Raw genomic sequence first — 23560 nt, 5'->3', positions numbered from 1 at the left:
ACACATATGGCCATGGATCTCATAAAATTGGGTAAATTTGGTTGTACTGTTGCTAATTTGGTTGTACTGTTGTAAATTTGGCTGTACTGTTGCTAATTATGTTATATAATTTTAACTTTTAGTTAAGGACAACTATTTTATTGTCTTGCCACATTATAAATACGTTATTGTGACACAGCCTTCTTGGTACCTTGGTATTGGATGGTCTCAGATAAATCTATTTTTTAGAGTAACATAAAGAGGGAGCACCATAGACTGACAGTACCCACAAGCAGGACTTCTGTGGGTCCTTGAATATCTTGAAAGTTCTTTCAGGTCCTTGGATATCTTGAAAGTTCCTGCAGGTCCTTGATTATCTTTTCAAATTCTTGCAAGTTCTTGAATATCTTGAAAGTATATGAATGTTAAATCAGGTCTTGAAAATGCTTACAAATTAGCATAATTGCAATGCCAGTGGCTGGTACAGGAAAGTAACATTTCCATTAGTCAGAATGTTACCATGTGATCAAAACGAATTGCGTTCATTTCTGTATAAACTGTAAAGAGAACTACTTTTCCACTTCTATAAATAGAGTCACGTGTACAGCATAAGATAAACACTGCCAGTGAAGGCAGACATGAAGTAAGCATTAAAGGAAAACAACATTCTTACATTTTTTTATAAAAATAATTGAATACATTTGGCTTCCATTGGTTGAAGGACTGGTATTATGATGACCTTATTACGATCAAGCAGGACAATCTCAAGTGCTATATATAGCTACGTAACAGAAAAACCCCAAACATGTATTACTACGCTCAATTAAGATTTCTATTTTTTAATGATGCAACCAAAATAACATAACTAATGATTGAAATTTCAATTATAAGAGTTTAACATTGTTTTTTTCTGAGTTTATCGTGGTATAAACTGTCAGTTGCTGACTCACACAGCTTACATAACGCCCTTTGGGCATTATTTGCTGTGTGAATTGGCAACTGACAGTTTATACCACGATAAACTCGGAAAAAACGTTAAACTCTTACATGATTCCTGTCAGAAAAAGCTTGAAATTGCTTTTTTTTAAGTAAGATCTGATATTACTTATCAGATTTTCTGAAATATTTTCCATAATTTTGGCATTGTTGACTTGCTGCATGATTGAAGGAGACTTGAATTCTTTACAAAATATGTGTTAATCAAAATTCAGTCAATGAAAACAGGCACATCTGATTCATAATTTGTTGTTTTTGAAATGTATGAAGAAAAAATAATTAAATTATTTTCAAATATAGTTTGAATTTACACTCATTCAAGAATCATTGTGAATTAATTCCTTGAAAATTATTGCAAGAATCTTGAATTATACACTTGCCAAATTTGTATGAACCCTGCATGGGATACTATCAGAATCTTTTTAAATATGTCAGAGGTCATCATGAGACATCCCTGGGGTGCAGAAATTTTGTCAAAATCAAGTTTTCCTTGGACAAGTAAATTAAAGAGTTTACTTGTCTGTATAAAAGACCTACTTGTCCATATGTTATCTGTGACATGTAAAATATTCTGTATATTTCAGTCTAATTTTTCCTGTAAAAGTTATAATTAGACTACAGACCTGAGAAAACAATAAAGTTCATGCAAACCTTCAGCAATCTGGTTTTTTTTCTTCTGTAGTCCGTGTATTGATAATGAAAATAAGGAGAAAATTCATTCTGAATAAAGTTAAATGGTCACAAACACATCTGTTCACACAGATTATTGAAAAGAAAAATTATCAATAGTTTTGGCTTGCTGTCCCCATGTTTATGAAAGACATCCTGCAGAAAGTTTATTTCACCTGGCTTAGGCTGAGACTGGTTTGTACAGGGTTGTGCTTCAGACTGAGATCTCAGCAACTTGGCTTTATGAGTGAGATGCCTTGTTCCAGGGCCTTTTTTAACCAACATGTATTGTACTTTTCTCTTTTTTGGTGTTTAATAGTGTGTCTTTCTAAGTGATAATCTGTCATACAAACAATCCACTGGTTTTGTCTGCAGTTGCGAGGTGTATTATATAACAAGATGCAATTTTTCAATCTTCATTGGCCTCAAGCCAAGGAAACTTCTGCAGACAAGAATATTTGAATTCCCATTTTCTTTTCTTTTTTATCATATTCCTTCTTAGAGTCAAGTTTTGTTTTAGCCCATCTTGTTAACTTTTTATTAAACTTTTCATCATTTTGCCCTAGCTTTATAAGAAAATGATTCATCCAAATGCATTCCTGGAAGAACTCGTCGTAGTCACACATAATGGCTTCAAGTTGTTCAGTAATTCATTCTGACCAACAGATTCCTTAGGGAAGCCCTATCCTCCAGCCAATAAAATTTGTTCTAATCTAACCATCAAAAGACATTGCCTAAACCAGTACTATCTACTTCCATTGGTTGTATCATTAGATGCTCCACCTGGTTTCATTCCTAATCATTAAATTGCAATATACATTATATAAATATATAATGCACCCATATGGTACTTGCTGGTATGTATGAAAGGCACTTTGCATAAACATATCTCAAACAAAACAGGAACTACTGCCCTTTCCAGTTATATGTCACAATTTACTTGTCAATGTACAAGTCATCTTGCAGAAGTTGCTTGTCCATAAGAACAACATTTCAACTCGAACAGTACGGACAATGGATTTCTGCACCCCAGCATCACATCATTTATGACAGATTTATCATGCTCTGATAAATTTTATTATTTTATATGTAACCTCTTTTGAAAGACCACTTGTTGTATAAGATCTTTTGAAGACAGAAAGCATCGTTCACAGGACATGTATTCCCTTATTATGTTAAGACCGTCAGTATTATGGTGAAACCATTGGAATTCCTGTTGACTAATAGAATCCTTCATTTGCAATGATGTAGCAGAGAAGGAAAATTTTGATCTGTTGGATGGAATTTTTCTATCCAACACTGATGCATAATGAAGGGTTATTTTTTATCATATTTCTGCGCATCAAATGAGAGTCAGAGTCAACATGGCATTTTGTGAATACTGAAGATGTTTTAAAACAAAAAGATACCTAACCATGAAAAGTTCCTCGCTTTAGAATACATATCAACAATGCTTTAAAACAACAAAACACTTAACCATGAAAAGTTCCTCACTTTAGAATACTTTGGACGCTTTAAAACAATAAAATACCTTGAAAAAGTTTCTCACCTTAGGATAAAGCATAAAATGTTGGGATTATACTGAAATATTCAGGCTAAACATTACATTTTATAGGTAATGATCATACACAGTATGTATTTGAAATCACTGAGGTAATGGTCACACACAACATGCATTGAAACCTTTGAGGAAATGGTCATACAGGGCATGCATTGAAATCATTGAGGTGATGGTCATACACAGCATGTATTGAAATCATTGAGGTAATGGTCATACACAACATGTATTGAAATCATTGAGGTGATGGTCATACAGGGCATGTATTGAAATCATTGAGGTAATGGTCATACACAACATGTATTGAAATCATTGAGGTGATGGTCATACAGGGCATGTATTGAAATCATTGAGGTGATGGTCATACACAGCATGTATTGAAATCATTGAGGTAATGGTCATACAGGGCATGCATTGAAATCATTGAGGTGATGGTCGTACAGGGCATGTATTGAAATCATTGAGGTAATGGTCATACACAGCATGTATTGAAATCATTGAGGTGATGGTCATACAGGGCATGTATTGAAATCATTGAGGTAATGGTCATACACAACATGTATTGAAATCATTGAGGTGATGGTCATACAGGGCATGTATTGAAATCATTGAGGTGATGGTCATACACAACATGTATTGAAATCATTGAGGTGATGGTCATACAGGGCATGCATTGAAATCATTGAGGTGATGGTCATACACAGTATGTATTGAAATCATTGAGGTAATGGTCATACACAACATGTATTGAAATCATTGAGGTGATGGTCATACAGGGCATGTATTGAAATCATTGAGGTAATGGTCATACACAGCATGTATTGAAATCATTGAGGTAATGGTCATACACAACATGTATTGAAATCATTGAGGTGATGGTCATACACAGCATGTATTGAAATCATTGAGGTAATGGTCATACACAACATGTATTGAAATCATTGAGGTAATGGTCATACACAGCATGTATTGAAATCACTGAGGTAATGGTCATACACAGCATGCATTGAAATCATTGAGGTAATGGTCATACACAATTTGCATTGAAACCTTTGAGGTGATGGTCATACAGGGCATGCATTGAAATCATTGAGATAATGGTCATACAGGGCATGTATTGAAATCATTGAGGTGATGGTCATACACAGCATGTATTGAAGTTCTTTAGGTAATGGTCATACACAGCATGTATTGAAATCATTGAGGTGATGGTCATACACAGCATGTATTGAAATCATTGAGGTAATGGTCATACACAACATGTATTGAAATCATTGAGGTGATGGTCATACAGGGCATGCATTGAAATCATTGAGGTGATGGTCATACACAGCATGTATTGAAGTTCTTTAGGTAATGGTCATACAGGGCATGTATTGAAATCATTGAGGTGATGATCATACACAGCATGTATTGAAATCATTGAGGTAATGGTCATACACAGCATGTATTGAAATCATTGAGGTGATGGTCATACAGGGCATGTATTGAAATCATTGAGGTGATGGTCATACACAGCATGTATTGAAGTTCTTTAAGTAATGGTCATACAGGGCATGTATTGAAATCATTGAGGTAATGGTCACACACAACATGCATTGAAACCTTTGAGGAAATGGTCATACACAGCATGTATTGAAATCATTGAGGTAATGGTCATACACAGCATGTATTGAAATCATTGAGGTAATAGTCATACACAACATGCATTGAAATCATTGAGGTAATGGTCATACACAGCATGTATTGAAATCATTGAGGTAATGGTCATACACAGCATGTATTGAAATCATTGAGGTGATGGTCATACAGGGCATGCATTGAAATCATTGAGGTAATGGTCATACACAACATGTATTGAAATCATTGAGGTAATGGTCATACAGGGCATGTATTGAAACCATTGAGCAAATGGTCATACACAGCATGTATTGAAATCATTGAGGTAATGGTCATACACAGCATGCATTGAAATCATTGAGGTAATGGTCATACACAATTTGCATTGAAACCTTTGAGGTGATGGTCATACAGGGCATGCATTGAAATCATTGAGATAATGGTCATACAGGGCATGTATTGAAATCGTTGAGGTGATGGTCATACACAGCATGTATTGAAATCATTGAGGTGATGGTCATACACAGCATGTATTGAAATCATTGAGGTGATGGTCATACACAGCATGTATTGAAATCATTGAGGTAATGGTCATACACAACATGTATTAAAATCATTGAGGTGATGGTCATACACAGCATGTATTGAAATCATTGAGGTAATGGTCATACACAGCATGTATTGAAATCACTGAGGTAATGGTCATACACAGCATGCATTGAAATCATTGAGGTAATGGTCATACACAATTTGCATTGAAACCTTTGAGGTGATGGTCATACAGGGCATGCATTGAAATCATTGAGATAATGGTCATACAGGGCATGTATTGAAATCATTGAGGTGATGGTCATACACAGCATGTATTGAAGTTCTTTAGGTAATGGTCATACACAGCATGTATTGAAATCATTGAGGTGATGGTCATACACAGCATGTATTGAAATCATTGAGGTAATGGTCATACACAACATGTATTGAAATCATTGAGGTGATGGTCATACAGGGCATGCATTGAAATCATTGAGGTGATGGTCATACACAGCATGTATTGAAGTTCTTTAGGTAATGGTCATACAGGGCATGTATTGAAATCATTGAGGTGATGATCATACACAGCATGTATTGAAATCATTGAGGTAATGGTCATACACAGCATGTATTGAAATCATTGAGGTAATGGTCATACACAGCATGTATTGAAATCATTGAGGTGATGGTCATACAGGGCATGTATTGAAATCATTGAGGTGATGGTCATACACAACATGTATTGAAGTTCTTTAAGTAATGGTCATACAGGGCATGTATTGAAATCATTGAGGTGATGATCATACACAGCATGTATTGAAATCATTGAGGTAATGGTCATACACAGCATGTATTGAAATCATTGAGGTGATGGTCATACAGGTCATGCATTGAAATCATTGAGGTGATGGTCATACAGGGCATGTATTGAAATCATTGAGGTGATGGTCATACACAGCATGTATTGAAGTTCTTTAGGTAATGGTCATACAGGGCATGTATTGAAATCATTGAGGTGATGATCATACACAGCATGTATTGAAATCATTGAGGTAATGGTCATACACAGCATGTATTGAAATCATTGAGGTGATGGTCATACAGGGCATGTATTGAAATCATTGAGGTGATGGTCATACACAGCATGTATTGAAGTTCTTTAAGTAATGGTCATACAGGGCATGTATTGAAATCATTGAGGTAATGGTCACACACAACATGCATTGAAACCTTTGAGGAAATGGTCATACACAGCATGTATTGAAATCATTGAGGTAATGGTCATACACAGCATGTATTGAAATCATTGAGGTAATAGTCATACACAACATGCATTGAAATCATTGAGGTAATGGTCATACACAGCATGTATTGAAATCATTGAGGTAATGGTCATACACAGCATGTATTGAAATCATTGAGGTGATGGTCATACAGGGCATGCATTGAAATCATTGAGGTAATGGTCATACACAACATGTATTGAAATCATTGAGGTAATGGTCATACAGGGCATGTATTGAAACCATTGAGCAAATGGTCATACACAGCATGTATTGAAATCATTGAGGTAATGGTCATACACAGCATGCATTGAAATCATTGAGGTAATGGTCATACACAATTTGCATTGAAACCTTTGAGGTGATGGTCATACAGGGCATGCATTGAAATCATTGAGATAATGGTCATACAGGGCATGTATTGAAATCGTTGAGGTGATGGTCATACACAGCATGTATTGAAATCATTGAGGTGATGGTCATACACAGCATGTATTGAAATCATTGAGGTGATGGTCATACACAGCATGTATTGAAATCATTGAGGTAATGGTCATACACAACATGTATTAAAATCATTGAGGTGATGGTCATACACAGCATGTATTGAAATCATTGAGGTAATGGTCATACACAGCATGTATTGAAATCACTGAGGTAATGGTCATACACAGCATGCATTGAAATCATTGAGGTAATGGTCATACACAATTTGCATTGAAACCTTTGAGGTGATGGTCATACAGGGCATGCATTGAAATCATTGAGATAATGGTCATACAGGGCATGTATTGAAATCATTGAGGTGATGGTCATACACAGCATGTATTGAAGTTCTTTAGGTAATGGTCATACACAGCATGTATTGAAATCATTGAGGTGATGGTCATACACAGCATGTATTGAAATCATTGAGGTAATGGTCATACACAACATGTATTGAAATCATTGAGGTGATGGTCATACAGGGCATGCATTGAAATCATTGAGGTGATGGTCATACACAGCATGTATTGAAGTTCTTTAGGTAATGGTCATACAGGGCATGTATTGAAATCATTGAGGTGATGATCATACACAGCATGTATTGAAATCATTGAGGTAATGGTCATACACAGCATGTATTGAAATCATTGAGGTAATGGTCATACACAGCATGTATTGAAATCATTGAGGTGATGGTCATACAGGGCATGTATTGAAATCATTGAGGTGATGGTCATACACAACATGTATTGAAGTTCTTTAAGTAATGGTCATACAGGGCATGTATTGAAATCATTGAGGTGATGATCATACACAGCATGTATTGAAATCATTGAGGTAATGGTCATACACAGCATGTATTGAAATCATTGAGGTGATGGTCATACAGGGCATGCATTGAAATCATTGAGGTGATGGTCATACAGGGCATGTATTGAAATCATTGAGGTAATGGTCATACACAGCATGTATTGAAGTTCTTTAAGTAATGGTCATACAGGGCATGTATTGAAATCATTGAGGTGATGATCATACACAGCATGTATTGAAATCATTGAGGTAATGGTCATACACAGCATGTATTGAAATCATTGAGGTGATGGTCATACAGGGCATGCATTGAAATCATTGAGGTGATGGTCATACAGGGCATGTATTGAAATCATTGAGGTAATGGTCATACACAGCATGTATTGAAATCATTGAGATAATGGTCATATACAGCATGTATTGAAATCATTGAGGTAATGGTCATATACAGCATGTATTGAAATCATTGAGGTGATGGTCATACAGGGCATGTATTGAAATCATTGAGGTAATGGTCATACAGGGCATGTATTGAAATCATTAAGGTAATGGTCATACACAGCATGTATTGAAATCATTGAGGTGATGGTCATACACAGCATGTATTGAAATCATTGAGGTAATGGTCATACAGGGCATGTATTGAAATCATTGAGGTGATGGTCATACAGGGCATGCATTGAAATCATTGAGATAATGGTCATACACAGCATGTATTGAAATCATTGAGGTAATGGTCATACACAGCATGTATTGAAATCATTGAGGTAATGGTCATACACAGCATGTATTGAAATCATTGAGGTAATGGTCATACACAGCATGTATTGAAATCATTGAGGTAATGGTCATACACAGCATGTATTGAAATCATTGAGGTAATGGTCATACACAGCATGTATTGAAATCATTGCAGTAATGGTCATACATAACATCTGAGTTGTATACTAAATAAAGATAGTTTGCACAATGATACAAAGGTAAATAAAAATATATCCACTCCTATCCCTAAAATTAAATTAGAAAAAAATGATTTTTTCCTTATTTTAACTTTGATACAGATTTGATTAACTTTGATCAGTATTAATGAGTTTAAAAAATAACAACAACAACAATAGCTTATTTAAATCTAAACATGACTGTACTATTCCTAGGTCAGTCAGTGCACAATGACCTGTTTGCAGGATGAAAACTTCAAATGTTGCATGGCTTAGAATCATATTGCATTTCATTTAATGTCTGTATTGATTACTGTGAAAAAAACTCTAGTGATAATGAAAATCTGGAAGTTTTTGCCTATTTGTTTGCACTAAGATCACTGTAGAAGTCCATGCGATGAAAGAGGTCAGTCATGTGATATATTCTCCATCATTGTTCTATACAGGAGATCATAATCATATACAATTAGGAATGTGAGAAAGGCTGCATCCTTTGCATCTGTACCCCTAAATGAATATCAGTATTCACATGAGACATACAATCTTGGCACAATATACACTCACTATTAAGTCTAATCCAACTCTAAACTGCACAAACCCAGATCTTCAGTTGCATGATGTATTTAATATATTTGCATTCTGATTTGGAAAGAACATTAAGCAGTGGTGGATAGGGTTTTCTGATGTCAGTAAATGGACCTGACTTGTAAGTGTGTATACATGCTAAGTTTGATCAGAGCTAGAGACTCTCCTAATGTTGGAAGTTTAGCTTTAGTTTAGTACACGAAATGCTTAGAGCAGGGGTCGGCAACCTATTTTATGTAGCGTACCACTTTTTTCTGGAATAATTATAAAATGAATGAGTGTGCTGCCAGTAAGAGAGTAACACTGTTAAAATTTGAGATTTTTGGCTGCTCTTCACATGCCACACAAAACCTCTTGACATGCCACAAGGTGGCACACATGTCATAGGTTGTCAAATCCTGGCTTTGAGAATACAAGGCATGATCTGTTGGGGTATTATACACTGGTTACATAATGAATAGCATTGACTCTAATCAGCTGGCACATTATGTGATGGCCAATCATGATCAGTACTATTTGTGTAGAGTACACATTATGGATGCCCAGTCATGGTTAATACTCTTTGTGTAGAGTATACATGTGATGACCAATCGTGTTCAATACTATTTGTGTAGAGTACACATTATGTGATTACCAATCATGTTCAATACTATTTGTGTAGAGTACACATTATGTGATGAACAATCATGTTCAGTACTATTTGTGTAGGGTACAAATTTTGTTGTTGTTGTAGGGTTTAATGCCATTTTTCAGCACACGATAGACTATACATGGCGGCCAGTATTAATGGTGGAGGAAGAACTCAGGGAAAACCCCGGAAAGAACCACGAGAAGCTACTGGCAAGCTTTCTCACATACCCACATTAGCCGAATCCAAGACTCGAACCCACACAGACAGAGGTGAGATGGCAGTGATCTGTAATGAAGAGCATTTTAGCCCACTCGGCCACTCAGAGACCCCTACAAAATATGATGACCAATCATGTTGAATACTATTTGTGTAGAGTACATATTATGTGATGACCAGTCATGTTCAATACTATTTGTGTAGAGTACATATTATGTGACAACCAATCATGTTCAATACTATTTGTGTAGAGTACACATTATGTGATGACCAATCATGTTCAGTACTATTTGTGTAGGGTACACATTATGTGATGACCAGTCATGTTCAGTACTATTTTTGTAGAGTAAAATTTATTGGTAAATACAGTAAGCTATAAAATCTCATCTGTCAAAAAGAAAAGTTGTATTTTGTCTATACTTGCATTATTTTCTTATTTTCAGTTTGGGATTGAAACAAGAGTTGCTCCTGGGTCTGCTGCCAATAAACCAGTTGTGCAGTCATCTTTAGATGGGGTAAGATCTAAGTAATGTGTTACTTGTTGTGATGATCAGTGAGGTAAGATCTAAGTGAAGTGTTACTTGTTGTGATGATCAGTGGGGCCTTTGTGGAGAAGGAGACAATTATAAGCTCCTGACACAGTGTCAAAGACATATTTGCATATTATGTGAAGTTCTCAGTTATATCAATTTACTAATTACAGTTTGGTCCCAGTGGGCTGGAGCTATTGTCCCCCAACATAAATCACCCCAGCCCCATTGAGAAGCTATTGGTGTTCTTACTGGGATTTTTCCCCAAGTTTCTTTCTCCACCATTTATAGTGGCCACCATATATAGCAGCCTATCTTGCACTGAGAAATGTAGTTAAACCACAAAAAAGCAATACACAACATTCTGGCTGGAGAGAGGTAATTTCACCTATGTATTTGGAGTCCAGCTTTACCAGCAGCTTATGATGATTAATGCAAAAGCAATGTTAAGCTTAAGAGAATGAGGTAAAAGTTTTGGCAAGCAAGATTCACTAACATTTGATTGGGATATTTCAAAATAAGAATTCTACGATTACACAAAAACACCCAACCAGATTTTACCCCACATACATCCAAATATAAAAATTATGTTATTTATGTATCATATATTACACAATAATATCAGAGAAGTAGATAAGTTGCAATAGATGGTATAAATATTCTTTGAATGGTATAACATACAGTTCAGTTTGCATTTTTCTAATACCCACGTATACCACTGATACATATAATATTTTTTGTTTTAAAATTGTAATGACATACAGATTTTCAATACTTAGAACTTCCTATTTTGTAAGTGTTGTATACTGTATATAATCACTTTTAAGTCAAATCAAATTATCCTTATATGCTGTATCATAATGTTCACTCAGATTAATGTCTTTTTTGTTTGTTCTGCTGATTACTTCTAACAAGCTTCACATAACCAGATCAGCTGGCACATTATGTGATGTCAGATCTGGGTCTGTGCAGTTGGACTCATCTCATACACAGTTATAAACAGTACCCCAAACAAACCCTAGTTTGCATTACATACACAGCTTCCTAGTACCTCTATATATGGTTTTCTGGTTATGAAAAAGTATTGTTCAACTCATATTTAATTGGCTGTTTGCCAATTGAATTTATACACCTTTTCATTTCATTGATTTTTTTAGGAATTTTTTTAATGCAATTTTAGTTCATTTTCAAGATGTGCTTCCATTTTTGTCCAAGTTAGCTTCATTACAACAAAGAAGAAAACAGCAAATACATATTAAGATGTAACCATTTTTTATGTCAGTATAAACAATTTTTATGTCATTATAAACAATTTTTAAAAGTAAAAAAGAACTTTACTGAGATTTTATACCATTCTAGTACACATAAGCATTAAAAAAGAACACATAAAACTGCATGTTATGATATTCAGAGAAAATGATCTACTGCAAATTATCAGCTTTTTGTACAATATATGATACTTAAAGAACATTACTTTCAAAGGTATATTTGACTGTATTTTTGTGTTTCACGTAACCACAATTCTGGTTCTGCCAGGTGGCTTCAATTAATATAGCAGAATTATCCATATTTAGATATCTGCTGACTACTGGGGCAATTATCAATGCAGAATTCTTGACAATGACTGTATTAAATGTACAGTCCATAGATTACATTGAAAGTAGATGTAAGTAGATGTCAAGACACCAACTAGACATAAATGGAATTTTTCTTTTTAAAAATATCCATTTTTAATCCCAGAGTATAATAATTTTTAAGGACTTTTTTGCCCAAATTTAAAAGGACCTTCGCCTAAATGACTTTCTTCATACCAACATATGAAGTTCAGCAGAGTAAAGTTTACTCTGTAAATTAAACTGAGTTACTTACATGAATTGAAATAGTTGTACTTATTTCTAGTTATATATCCAGTGTCTTAGAACATGACCATATATCTAATTCAGATTTTATTGGAGAGTCTCAAAAAAGAAGCAGCTTTTGGTTTCAAAAATGTTTAATTAATGAAAATTATGCCAATCTGACCTCAAGTATGGCTGCAACAGCTGTCATGAAAATCATCTTGCTGATACTACTCCTAAATTGACATGGGGTTTTCGCCAGATGGCTTTTCGTAATATCTGGTTTTTCCTTTCAAAGGACTCTTATTTATTGCTTTTAAAGATCAGTAAAGGAGAAATCTTAAGAATATAAATTTTTCTTGCATTTTTTTTAAACATTATATGTAGATAAAATATTCATTTCTCTCAAAACATTTAACTAAATTACAGAAATTTTTCATTGAAATTAATGAAGAGTTAGAGTGTTCTAAATTAAGAATGTATTACCTCACTTGACAAAGACAAGGTTTGCAGTTCTATGTGACATCGTTCTAGAACAAGTCAACCAGTTGCCCTTGTAGAAGTGTACTTATTGTACATTTATTGTCCATTTCTAAATGAAGAAAGATACAGATCTACTGATTATACTGTTTTAAAGTAGGAAGTATTATAAAGAGCTTTTTTGAGCAGGCCCTACTGCTTATTCTTTTTTTTCTTTCAAGGCAGCCATATTGGCTATCATCAGAGTAAAATGAGAGACTAAGCAAGTGAAAGGGAGAGAAGAAGAAGAATGTTGAAAAAAACATAAGTCATCCCTTGCATTTAACTGCAAACATATATCTGTATTAAATATTCATAACAATAAAGAGCAGCAGATATCAAACAGAACATGGCAGATGTTATGTTAGGAGATAAGGGGCTACATTTAAAAGGGGGCAGGGGTCTCCTATGAAACATTTCAAAGAACTACACTTATTTTCCAAGAGTTATTCTCAATCATTTTTAACATAAATAGGATCTGATATATTTGTTTTCTGAACATGGTTTAAATGATATAAAAGTTGAAGACTATGCTAAGATCACACTTCTGCATTTAAGTGGACTACTTTTGTAATTATTCCAATGATTCTCATCTTTCTTCTCTCTCTCAATCTATCAGTGACCATGTTGACCTTAGGTGTGCATTTGGTTAGTTGTTTCTATTTCTTACATTTCTACATGATTGTTGTTCATTGCATTACTTATTACAGATTCACAACTCTATAATCTCTATGTAAGCAAGTTCTTTGTTTTGATGCTTACATAAAAGGGGCATGTAATACCTACACCAACTTTCGTGAGGGTAATACTTTTCAGTGCATTTCTTTTTTGATGTAATAAAATTTGTAATAACAACAAGCATGAAGTTTTAAAGTATGAAAGATTCAAAAATAAGTTAAAACATAAACCATGTTTGACCATTGATCACTTGATATATTTCCTTCCAGGAGACTGGTAAAAATGAAGTGTTTGTGGACATAGTGGAGAGAATGGTTGCAACAGTAAATGCTGATGTAAGTAAAGATGCTGTGTATCATCAGTATCAAAATACTGTAAACATGATAAGTAAGGAAACAAATATTTGGAAAGGTTCATTTACATGGGCAGCTCACTGGAGGTATTTTTGTTCTTTCTCTTTTTGTGTTGTGCCATTTGACATAAGCATTTTGATAGGCAGAGTATGAAATAGAGATTTTAACTTTACAATCTTGAAGCTGGCCATATTGTACTATTTAGGAGAAAAAAGTATGTTTGATTCTGGTTACATTGAACAAACAAATTAGGGTACATAGGTCAATACAAACCTTTAGAGTGGGTTGGGGGTCTGGACAGATTTAAATGAAGCATAAAATTGAAGATAAGCATCATTCACACCCTGAATTTAACTTCAGTCACACCGCACTGGTGGCCTAGTGGTTAGAGCAGCCACCTTGGATGTGGAAGGTCATGAGTTCAAACCCTGGCAGAGTCTTACCAAAGACTTATACAAATCATACTAATAGCAGCCTTGCTAGTTGCTCAGCATTAAAAGGTTAGTGCTCGGACTGGTCAGCCTGCTGTCAGAATACTGTGACTGTTTGGGACATCATTTTACCCCAAAAAATGTAGGATCAGCAGAAAAAATATGGTTGATCAGGTAACCAGAATGACGTATACTTTTTTGTTTTTGCATTATGAAACAGCAAATGCAAAGAAAATCTAATCTATGAGTAGCAAAAATACATATTTTAACTGAGAATTTCTTATCCAAACTTTAGCAAGGAGATGGGACATTGAAATTGTCCCTTTCTTTCCATAAAGGATATACAGTGAAACCCCATATGGCATGATTGTTGGGATCCAGAGTTGCATCGTGTTATGTGATATATATCATGTAACAGTGCTGCAAGTTAATTAACTAAAGAAAATTTAGCATGCAAGTCCCCAGGCTCTCTTTAGCATATGCATTGCATTTGCTTCTCTGGCACAGTTACCATCTTGAATCAACGGATATTAACCACAAAGGTGTGAAATGCATTGATTGCATATTGCATCTGTTGCAGTGAATCCATCATAATTCCATTAAAAAAATACATACAATACATACAATACAATACAATACAATACATACAATACAATACATACAATACAATACAATACATACAATACAATACAATACAATACAATACAATACAATACAATACAATACAATACAATACATACAATACAATACAATACAATACAATACATACAATACAATACAGTACAATACAATACAATACAATACATACAATACAATACATACAATACAATACAATACATACAATACAATACAATACATACAATACAATACAATACATACAATACAATACAATACATACAATACATACAATACAATACAATACAATACATACAATACAATACAATACAATACAATACAATACATACAATACAATACATACAGTACAATACAATACATACAATACAATACATACAATACAATGCAATACAATACATACAATACAATACAATACATCCAATACAATACAATACAATACACACAATGCAATACAATACATACAATACAATACAATACAATACAATACAATACAATACATACAATACAATACATACAATACAATACAATACATACAATACAATACAATACAATACAATACAATACAATACAATACATACAATACAATACATACAATACAATACATACAATACAATACAATACAATACAATACATACAATACAATACATCCAGTACAGTACAATACAATACATACAATACAATACATACAATACAATGCAATACAATACATACAATACAATACAATACATCCAATACAATACAATACAATACACACAATGCAATACAATACATACAATACAATACAATGCAATACATACAATACAATGCAATACAATACATAAAATACAATACAATACATACAATACATAAAATACAATACATACAGGGGCCCCGAGTGGCCAAGTGGTCTAAAGCACTGTCCGTTACAGATCACTGCCATCTCACCTCTGTCTGCGTGGGTTCAAGTCTCGGATTCAGCCAATGTGGATATGTGAGAAAGCTTGCCAGTAGCTTCTCGTGGGTCGGTGGTTCTTTCTGGGGTTTTCCTGGGTTCTTCCTCCACCATTAATACTGGCCGCCATGTATAGCCATATCGTGTGCTGAAAAATGGCGTTAAACCCTACAACAACAACAACAACAATACATACAATACATGTGTATGTATTAATGTTTTATGGCACCTCAACACAAAAGTGGCTATATGATGCTAACTAATGGTAAGATTCAGAAAAATGCAAAAATGAATGCACAAAAATTTAAGAAAACAACTCCTTCCAGATAAATGTTAAAATTAAGTACAATGAGATAAAATTCTATAAACTTGATTAAAATGTGTATAAACTGCATTCTCATAAACAAATTCTGGATTTTCTTTGATATGTTCTCCAACAGTTTATTCCAGTAGGTTTACATGAAAATTTATATACAGTCCTTTCTTAAGGAATCTACTGTAGTACCAGTACAGTAAAAACTGACTGTGGTATTTACATGTATCTTCTGGTTTCAACTTTAAACATTATGACACTCTAATCTGTGTATGAGTTTTCCCCTGGCTGAATAAATTTAGATAATGTCTTCATATATTGTGTGTGAATTTTCCCTGGTTGAATAACTTAAGATAATATCTGCATATTCTGTGTATGAAGATAATGTCTTCATATACTAAAATTTCATCAAAACAAAAGATTTTATACAATTTGAAAGGAAGTCAGGTTTCTGGGAAAATTAAACAGGTGTCTGTGGAAAAAAATTATATGTCACTATAATGAAAATTTGCTTGCCTGTTGATTCTTCTCTAGCACATTAGCAATTGTTGAAAACCTATTCTCTTTGTCATTTCTGATTCCATGTGATCTACTTTGATCTTGTCTGCTATGTATGAGACAGAATTTAGCATTCCTCTTCAGTACAGAATATAAAATTAAGGAATCAGTTGTTTTCACTCACTCTTGTTAAGTGCATCCACACTCTTCAAAAGTCACATCAGTTTCTGCCATCCCACCAGTGATGAACAACATCTTGGCATAAACAGTACTGCAGCTGCAAACTATACCCACCCAGGTCTGCTGTCTCAGTGTGTCCTTGAGAAAGTATTTAGCTCACATTTCCTTTGCATGAAGTGCCATTAAAACTAACCAACATTTTTTGTGAGTAGCAAATTTATAAATGTTTTATTACTTTCCTCATGGCCAACTTCATGGGGCACAGCAGAATCACCAAATTATGGTATAATTTATAGTGAATGGCTCTGATATATGTATTACATACAAAGCAATTATATTGTACCATGTGTACTCACTTGTAGGTCAAGTCAAACTGCATACAATATACACCCTTATCTACTGTCACTTAATATGCCTGCAGATCATGGTCTATATTGTTTGTTTTACTGATTACTCCTAACAAATGGCACAGACCCAGATCTGCTGGTGCATTATGTGATAACACATCTAGGTCTGTGCAGTTTGCAGTTGGACTTGCAAGCAAATATATAAGTGATTACACCTAACAAACTACACAGACCCGAATCTTCCAGTGCATTATGCCATGGCAAAACTGGGCCTGTGCAGTTTGCAGTTGGTCTTGTCTTATAAGCGAGTATATATGGGCTGTATATTAATTGTAAAATTTGAGCACACAATTATTCATGAATAATGTTTATGAGATTAAGTATGATATTGATATTTTATAATGGTATACTGTGATATTATGTTGTAGGGTGTAGTCTCAAGGATGGAAGTCAATGGAACAATCAAAATGAAGAACTTCATTGCGGGGAATCCACACATAAAGCTTGCTGTCAATGATGACCTTCTCATAACATCAGATCTCAACAGTAAAGGTCAGGTGTCTTCTAAGTTGTATATCTATACCAATAAATACTATAAATCATTGCAATATATGTAATAATATGTATAATGTCATATATGTATGAAGCAAAACCACATAGGTTTATCTAAATCAGGAGTAAGAATGAGTTTCATGTGGTTTATGAATCTGTCAAAGCCATCACCCTAAGATGTTTTCATATGGCTTATGAATCTGTCAAAGCCATCACCCTAAGATGTTTTCATATGGCTTATGAATCTGTCAAAGCCACCACCCTAAGATGTTTTCATATGGCTTATGAATCTGTCAAAGCCATCACCCTAAGATGTTTTCATATTGCTTATGAATCTGTCAAAGCCATCACCCTAAGATGTTTTCATATGGCTTATGAATCTGTCAAAGTCATCACCCTAAGATGTTTTCATATGGCTTATGAATCTGTCAAAGCCATCACCCTAAGATGTTTTCATATGGCTTATGAATCTGTCAAAGCCATCACCCTAAGATGTTTTCATATGGCTTATGAATCTGTCAAAGCCATCACCCTAAGATGTTTTCATATGGCTTATGAATCTGTCAAAGCCATCACCCTAAGATGTTTTCATATGCCACATCAAAATGAGTTCTTTCTTTCAACACACAACAAAAACTATGATTTTGTATTTATTATATACCCATTTTATACTATTTCTCAATATATATTTACCATCACAGTGTGAATAGAATTCAAAGCAAGCTGAAATTTATGGAGGTTCAGTTCAGGGCATCATAGAATATTGATGTATTTACATTGAAAATACCTAAATAGGTAAGTATGAGTGGAATATCAAAATATGGATTAAACATACATATTGTACATAAGATATAATTACTAAAATGTGGCAAATGTTATTGGTATTAAGTGAATATGTGTATATTGTTCTTGTACGCTTTTTTTAATCAGTTGTGAGTGTTCCTTTGTATGTTTAAACACACATGCATACATTCTGACAGAATTATGGCTCATCTCTACCTGCAGTACATGTCTAGTTTTATTTAGAAAAACAGTGGATTTAATCACAGAAGCACATATACTTCAGAGAGTTCTTATACCACCACATGTGTATTTGAATTATATCAAACTACTAACAGTGTCGTTGGGGAATTGTAGCCTTCTGCTTTGGACCATTGTAAACATTTTTAAATTGACAATTTCACAATCAATATCAATGACTATGATGCAGTTTCATAAATGTGGTCATGTTTATTTTGCTTTTAACAATTTTGGAGCATTTGAAAATAACATTTTGGTAGCTGAACTTGTAGTGAATAATTTGATGAAATGTTTTTTTTTTAATTTCAAGGATATGGAAACAATGTCCAGCTTGATAAATGTAGTTTTCACCCAAGTGTCATGCAAGGGGATTTCCAAACATCCAGAGTGCTCAGCATATACCCTCCTGTAGGGGAGGTAAGTAGAACATACTTTTATTTTTTAAACTTCAAACAGAATTTGTTTTACTCAGGCTAAGCCATTTGCTCCAAAAGGGAATAAAGAAAGTAGTTAAAACTGATGTTGCCACTTTGGCAATATCATTTCTATCCCACATGTATTTCAATATCTCTTTAGGAATTATATAATAAATTTATATAATAAATATACTCAGATTCATTAACATCTATGAGACGAAGAAATACATTTTTAACAGAACATACATTGAATTGATGAAACAATGTGGTGACTTGAAATAATTCCTTCAAAAACTTTTTTTCATGGGTCTTACGATGTACATGTCTAAATAAAGGAGAGAGAAAGTATTAAAATGTACTTTTGTTTTTAAGTTTTCAGTAATGACCTACTCAGTAACAGGGGATTTCTCACTTAACCAACCATTTACACTGCGTTGTTTTGTTGGAAATTCGGAGGGGAATCGGTAAGTAAACAGCTGGATCAAGAGTGACAGAACATTTGCATGATTTCATTTACTTGCATGTAAGGATGTTCACTTGCATCAAATCAGTGCTTATCTGCATTACTGATAAGGTCAGATGGTGACATAACACTGTCACATTGCAACATAACACTCACATTGCAACATAACACTGTCACATTGCAACATAACACTGTCTTATTTTGCTATAATAATAATAATAATAATGAGGACTTTGTATAGCACCTAATCTTTAGAAGCTCTAAGTGCTTTACAACATTAGACAACACCTATAAGATAAAAAACATATAATAATATTATTACCAAAAACAAACACCATGAAATTAGAAAAACATTAAAAAATAAAAAACATGCTAGAATATTTCAGGTAGGAAACATTATTAGGTCTATAACACAAGGAAAATTTATTTAGGTCATATGGTAACATAACACTGTCAAATTGTAACACAATTTTTTTATTTTATTACATAGGGGAAAAGTTCTTAGTTAGCATTGTGAATTAACACAAGGAAAGATTTCTTAGTTCACATTGTGACATAACACAAGAAAATAGCTGTTAGGTTAGATTGTGACATACTACTGTCACATTGTAACAACACTGTCTTATTTTGCCATGACACAAGTTGATATTATGACAAAATAATGTCACATTTTAACAAAACACTGTCTCATTGCCATAACACAGGAAGAAGCTTTTGGTTCACATTATAATATAACACTTAAAGAAATCAAACTTATGAAATTGGTTAAGTGTAAGAACTTGACATCATAAACATATTTGTTCTGCATGTTTCACGAAATTCATACCAAAGAAGTACCATAAAAATTCCTATAATTAAGAAACTATTATTTACAGAAAAATAAAGAAGGATATTGTTATTTCCAGATCTTCATTCTTAATTGCATGACAACAAAAATGTGATTGCCGCAACTATAAAGATATTGTACATATATTATCTGTACCATTTTGTTACTTTTTTTCACAGCGATTTACTTTTGACCTTGAGATTGAAAAGTGAGATCCCTTCCCAGTGTCAGGCTGTGAATGTCAAGGTCACAGTTCCAGTGCCTGACAACATCAGAAGGTATGCAGTTTCTTTGTTAAATACATTACCTGATCACATTGCATATAGAATAACTTTCTTTGCGACCATCAAATCTAGCACTCCCAGAAGAACTCGTCTTTCTGTCTATATATTATATGAAAAGCAACTCTTACAGGTTAACTCCCCTTCTGACTGCTAGGTGGCTGCCATTATATCTGGTTTAAACCAGGTTTTTTAAAATACTTTTACTGTTATGTGCTAATATGTCCTCCAGACATTCAGTGATACAGTAAATCAAAATGTTGTTTTATATGGCGCATGCAACATTGTTGTGAATTCTGGTGAATTTACTAATATTATTGTAAATTATCAAACGATACGTTATTGTCACAAGTGATTTTGATTATTCAGTTTCAGTGGAGAAATTTTTAGGCACTGTACATTTCAAATGTTACACTTCTAAGTCTTAATTTCATGATATCTCTCTATTTCTCTCTCTCTTTCTTTATATATATATATATATATATATTTGTGTGTGTGTGTGTGTGTATTTCTTGTATGCATTTGTTTGTTCCTCCTCTTCATTATAGAGATGACAACCAAGTGCAAGAAGTATAAATGATTTAAGGTCATGGAGGATGAACATGAGATGTGTCAGTGATATAATTGCACTTGGTACAAAAATGCTTGGTCAAACATTTCGAAAACTCATCTCAAGGGCTGCAAAAATGAGCATGCTCCAATACATCATGACATAATATCATGTCCGTATCATTATTTAGTCTCATGGAGGACGTAGACATTCCTCTCCACCCCTCATGATGCAGATGCAGAAACAGCACTAGAAAATACTGTATCCATGAATACAGTAGAATCATTGATTGGTTTCATGGGTAATGTTGAGATACCCTCTACAGCCTCCATTAAGATGCAAAATAGTGCCATAAATCAGTAGAATTGTTGATTAGTCTCATCTCATTGGTGGTGTTCAATCACACTCTCCACCTCCCCATGGTGACACAAATAGCCTCAGATGTACTGCATCCATGAATGCAGTAGAATCATTGATTGGTCTCCTGGGTAACATTAAGATGCCCTCTACACTACACCACACCCCACACACATGCAAATGCAGAAGCAATGTCAAAACATACTTTATCCTTGTATACAGTGGTAAGCTTACTTGATTCCAATCAAGCCTTATTGCTGATATGTTGACAAATAGAAATAGTTTTTTTTATATACTGTTATAAAACCATTCAGTAGGCATAGGGTCCCTGAGTGGTCTAAAGAACTCACCGTTATGGATCACTGCTATTCACCTGTGTGCGGGGTTCGAGTCTCAGGTTTGGCCAATGTGGGTATGTGAGAAAGCAGGGTTCTTCCTCCACAAATTATACTGGCCACCATGTATAGCCAATCTTGTGCTGAAAAATTCTGTTAAATCTACAACAACAACAACAGTAGACATGGTATTTGGTTCATGAAATCAACAACTTTACTTCCCTCACTAGTAGTTCAGGGTGGATAATCAATGTAGAGAAGTTGGACCTGGTCCCTTCTCATCATTTTTTCCATCTAGATATGGAACTCTTGACACATATTAGCTTGGTTTCTTTCTCCCAGACGCCTTGAAAGTATAACTCGTGTGGAAGAAAACTTTACATTGTTTTGGCAAGGAAGTTTCATTGGTCTACTCATTGCAAGGATGGACCTGTTGAAATGCCCGTTTACTACTGGATCTGTGATGGTCAGTGGCATAGGGATTCTTCATTAGAAAACTCTTCATATCAACCTCTTGGAAGTCAATGCCATTCTCAGTACCTTCCACATGTGGGTGGAAGATATCCATGTAACATAGTCCTGATAATGTCGGGCAGTTTGCTTGTGCTGACGTGCCTCTGCAAGAGGCAGAACAATCACTTGACCTTTACATAGGGGAATACCTTCGTGGGTACCTCCAATGTCAGGTGATATTCAAGTCTGACACATTCCTGTCCAACTCAGTGTCCTTGCCAACTCATTATCAAGGGAGGACAACTGTTTAATACAAACTTGTCCTTCCAGGAACCTTCTATTGGGTCTCAACTGCTTGAGCAGAGTGGAGATTGTTACGACTCTTCTGGGTACGTTATGGATTGCGTTGTCACCCTGTTCTGATTGACTTCAGCTACAGTGATGACAGCATACTTGGATGACATCCTCCAGAAACATATAGTAAGTTCTGTTCTTCTCTATGGCAGAAATGATCTCTCTCACTATTAAATCATCTAGGCTTTCTAGTGAACTGGGAAAAGTCTGACCTCTGTCCTTCCCAGCTTTTTGTCCATCTGGGTATGGAGTTTATCACCAGTCTGAAGCTTCTTCATATTTGCATCATCAGGATCATTGAACTCGTCAAGTTAGATTCAATCAAAACTTGGATTTCAGAGAGAGAGGTCATGGATTATTCACTGTGTTGGCAAACTTTAACCCACTTGGCCATCTT

At 34.4% G+C, this 23560-nt stretch overlaps 1 protein-coding gene across 3 annotated transcripts in view; it reads left to right on the top strand.

Annotated features, from left to right (window-relative positions):
• The window catches only part of LOC149805167 (AP-4 complex subunit mu-1-like), a 61688-nt gene that overhangs the window by 24596 nt on the left and 13532 nt on the right, over window positions 1-23560 (top strand). For 2 of the 3 annotated variants that reach the window (XM_089947962.1, XM_089947971.1), the window contains exons 6-11: window positions 10746-10817; window positions 14137-14202; window positions 17985-18108; window positions 19439-19545; window positions 19917-20008; window positions 21013-21111. In XM_089947962.1, coding sequence (XP_089804088.1) covers window positions 10746-10817; window positions 14137-14202; window positions 17985-18108; window positions 19439-19545; window positions 19917-20008; window positions 21013-21111 — 560 coding nt within the window. Of the gene's footprint in view, window positions 1-10745; window positions 10818-14136; window positions 14203-17984; window positions 18109-19438; window positions 19546-19916; window positions 20009-21012; window positions 21112-23139; window positions 23290-23560 lie in introns of all 3 variants that reach the window. The other variant, XR_016418039.1, reaches the window with a different exon arrangement.

Source organism: Sinohyriopsis cumingii, chromosome 2 (assembly GCF_028554795.1).
Source record: "Sinohyriopsis cumingii isolate HCF-2022 chromosome 2, ASM2855479v2, whole genome shotgun sequence".
NCBI lineage: Eukaryota > Metazoa > Mollusca > Bivalvia > Unionida > Unionidae > Sinohyriopsis > Sinohyriopsis cumingii.
Note: the sequence above shows the minus strand (reverse complement) of the source record. Positions and strands in the feature narration are given on the sequence as shown.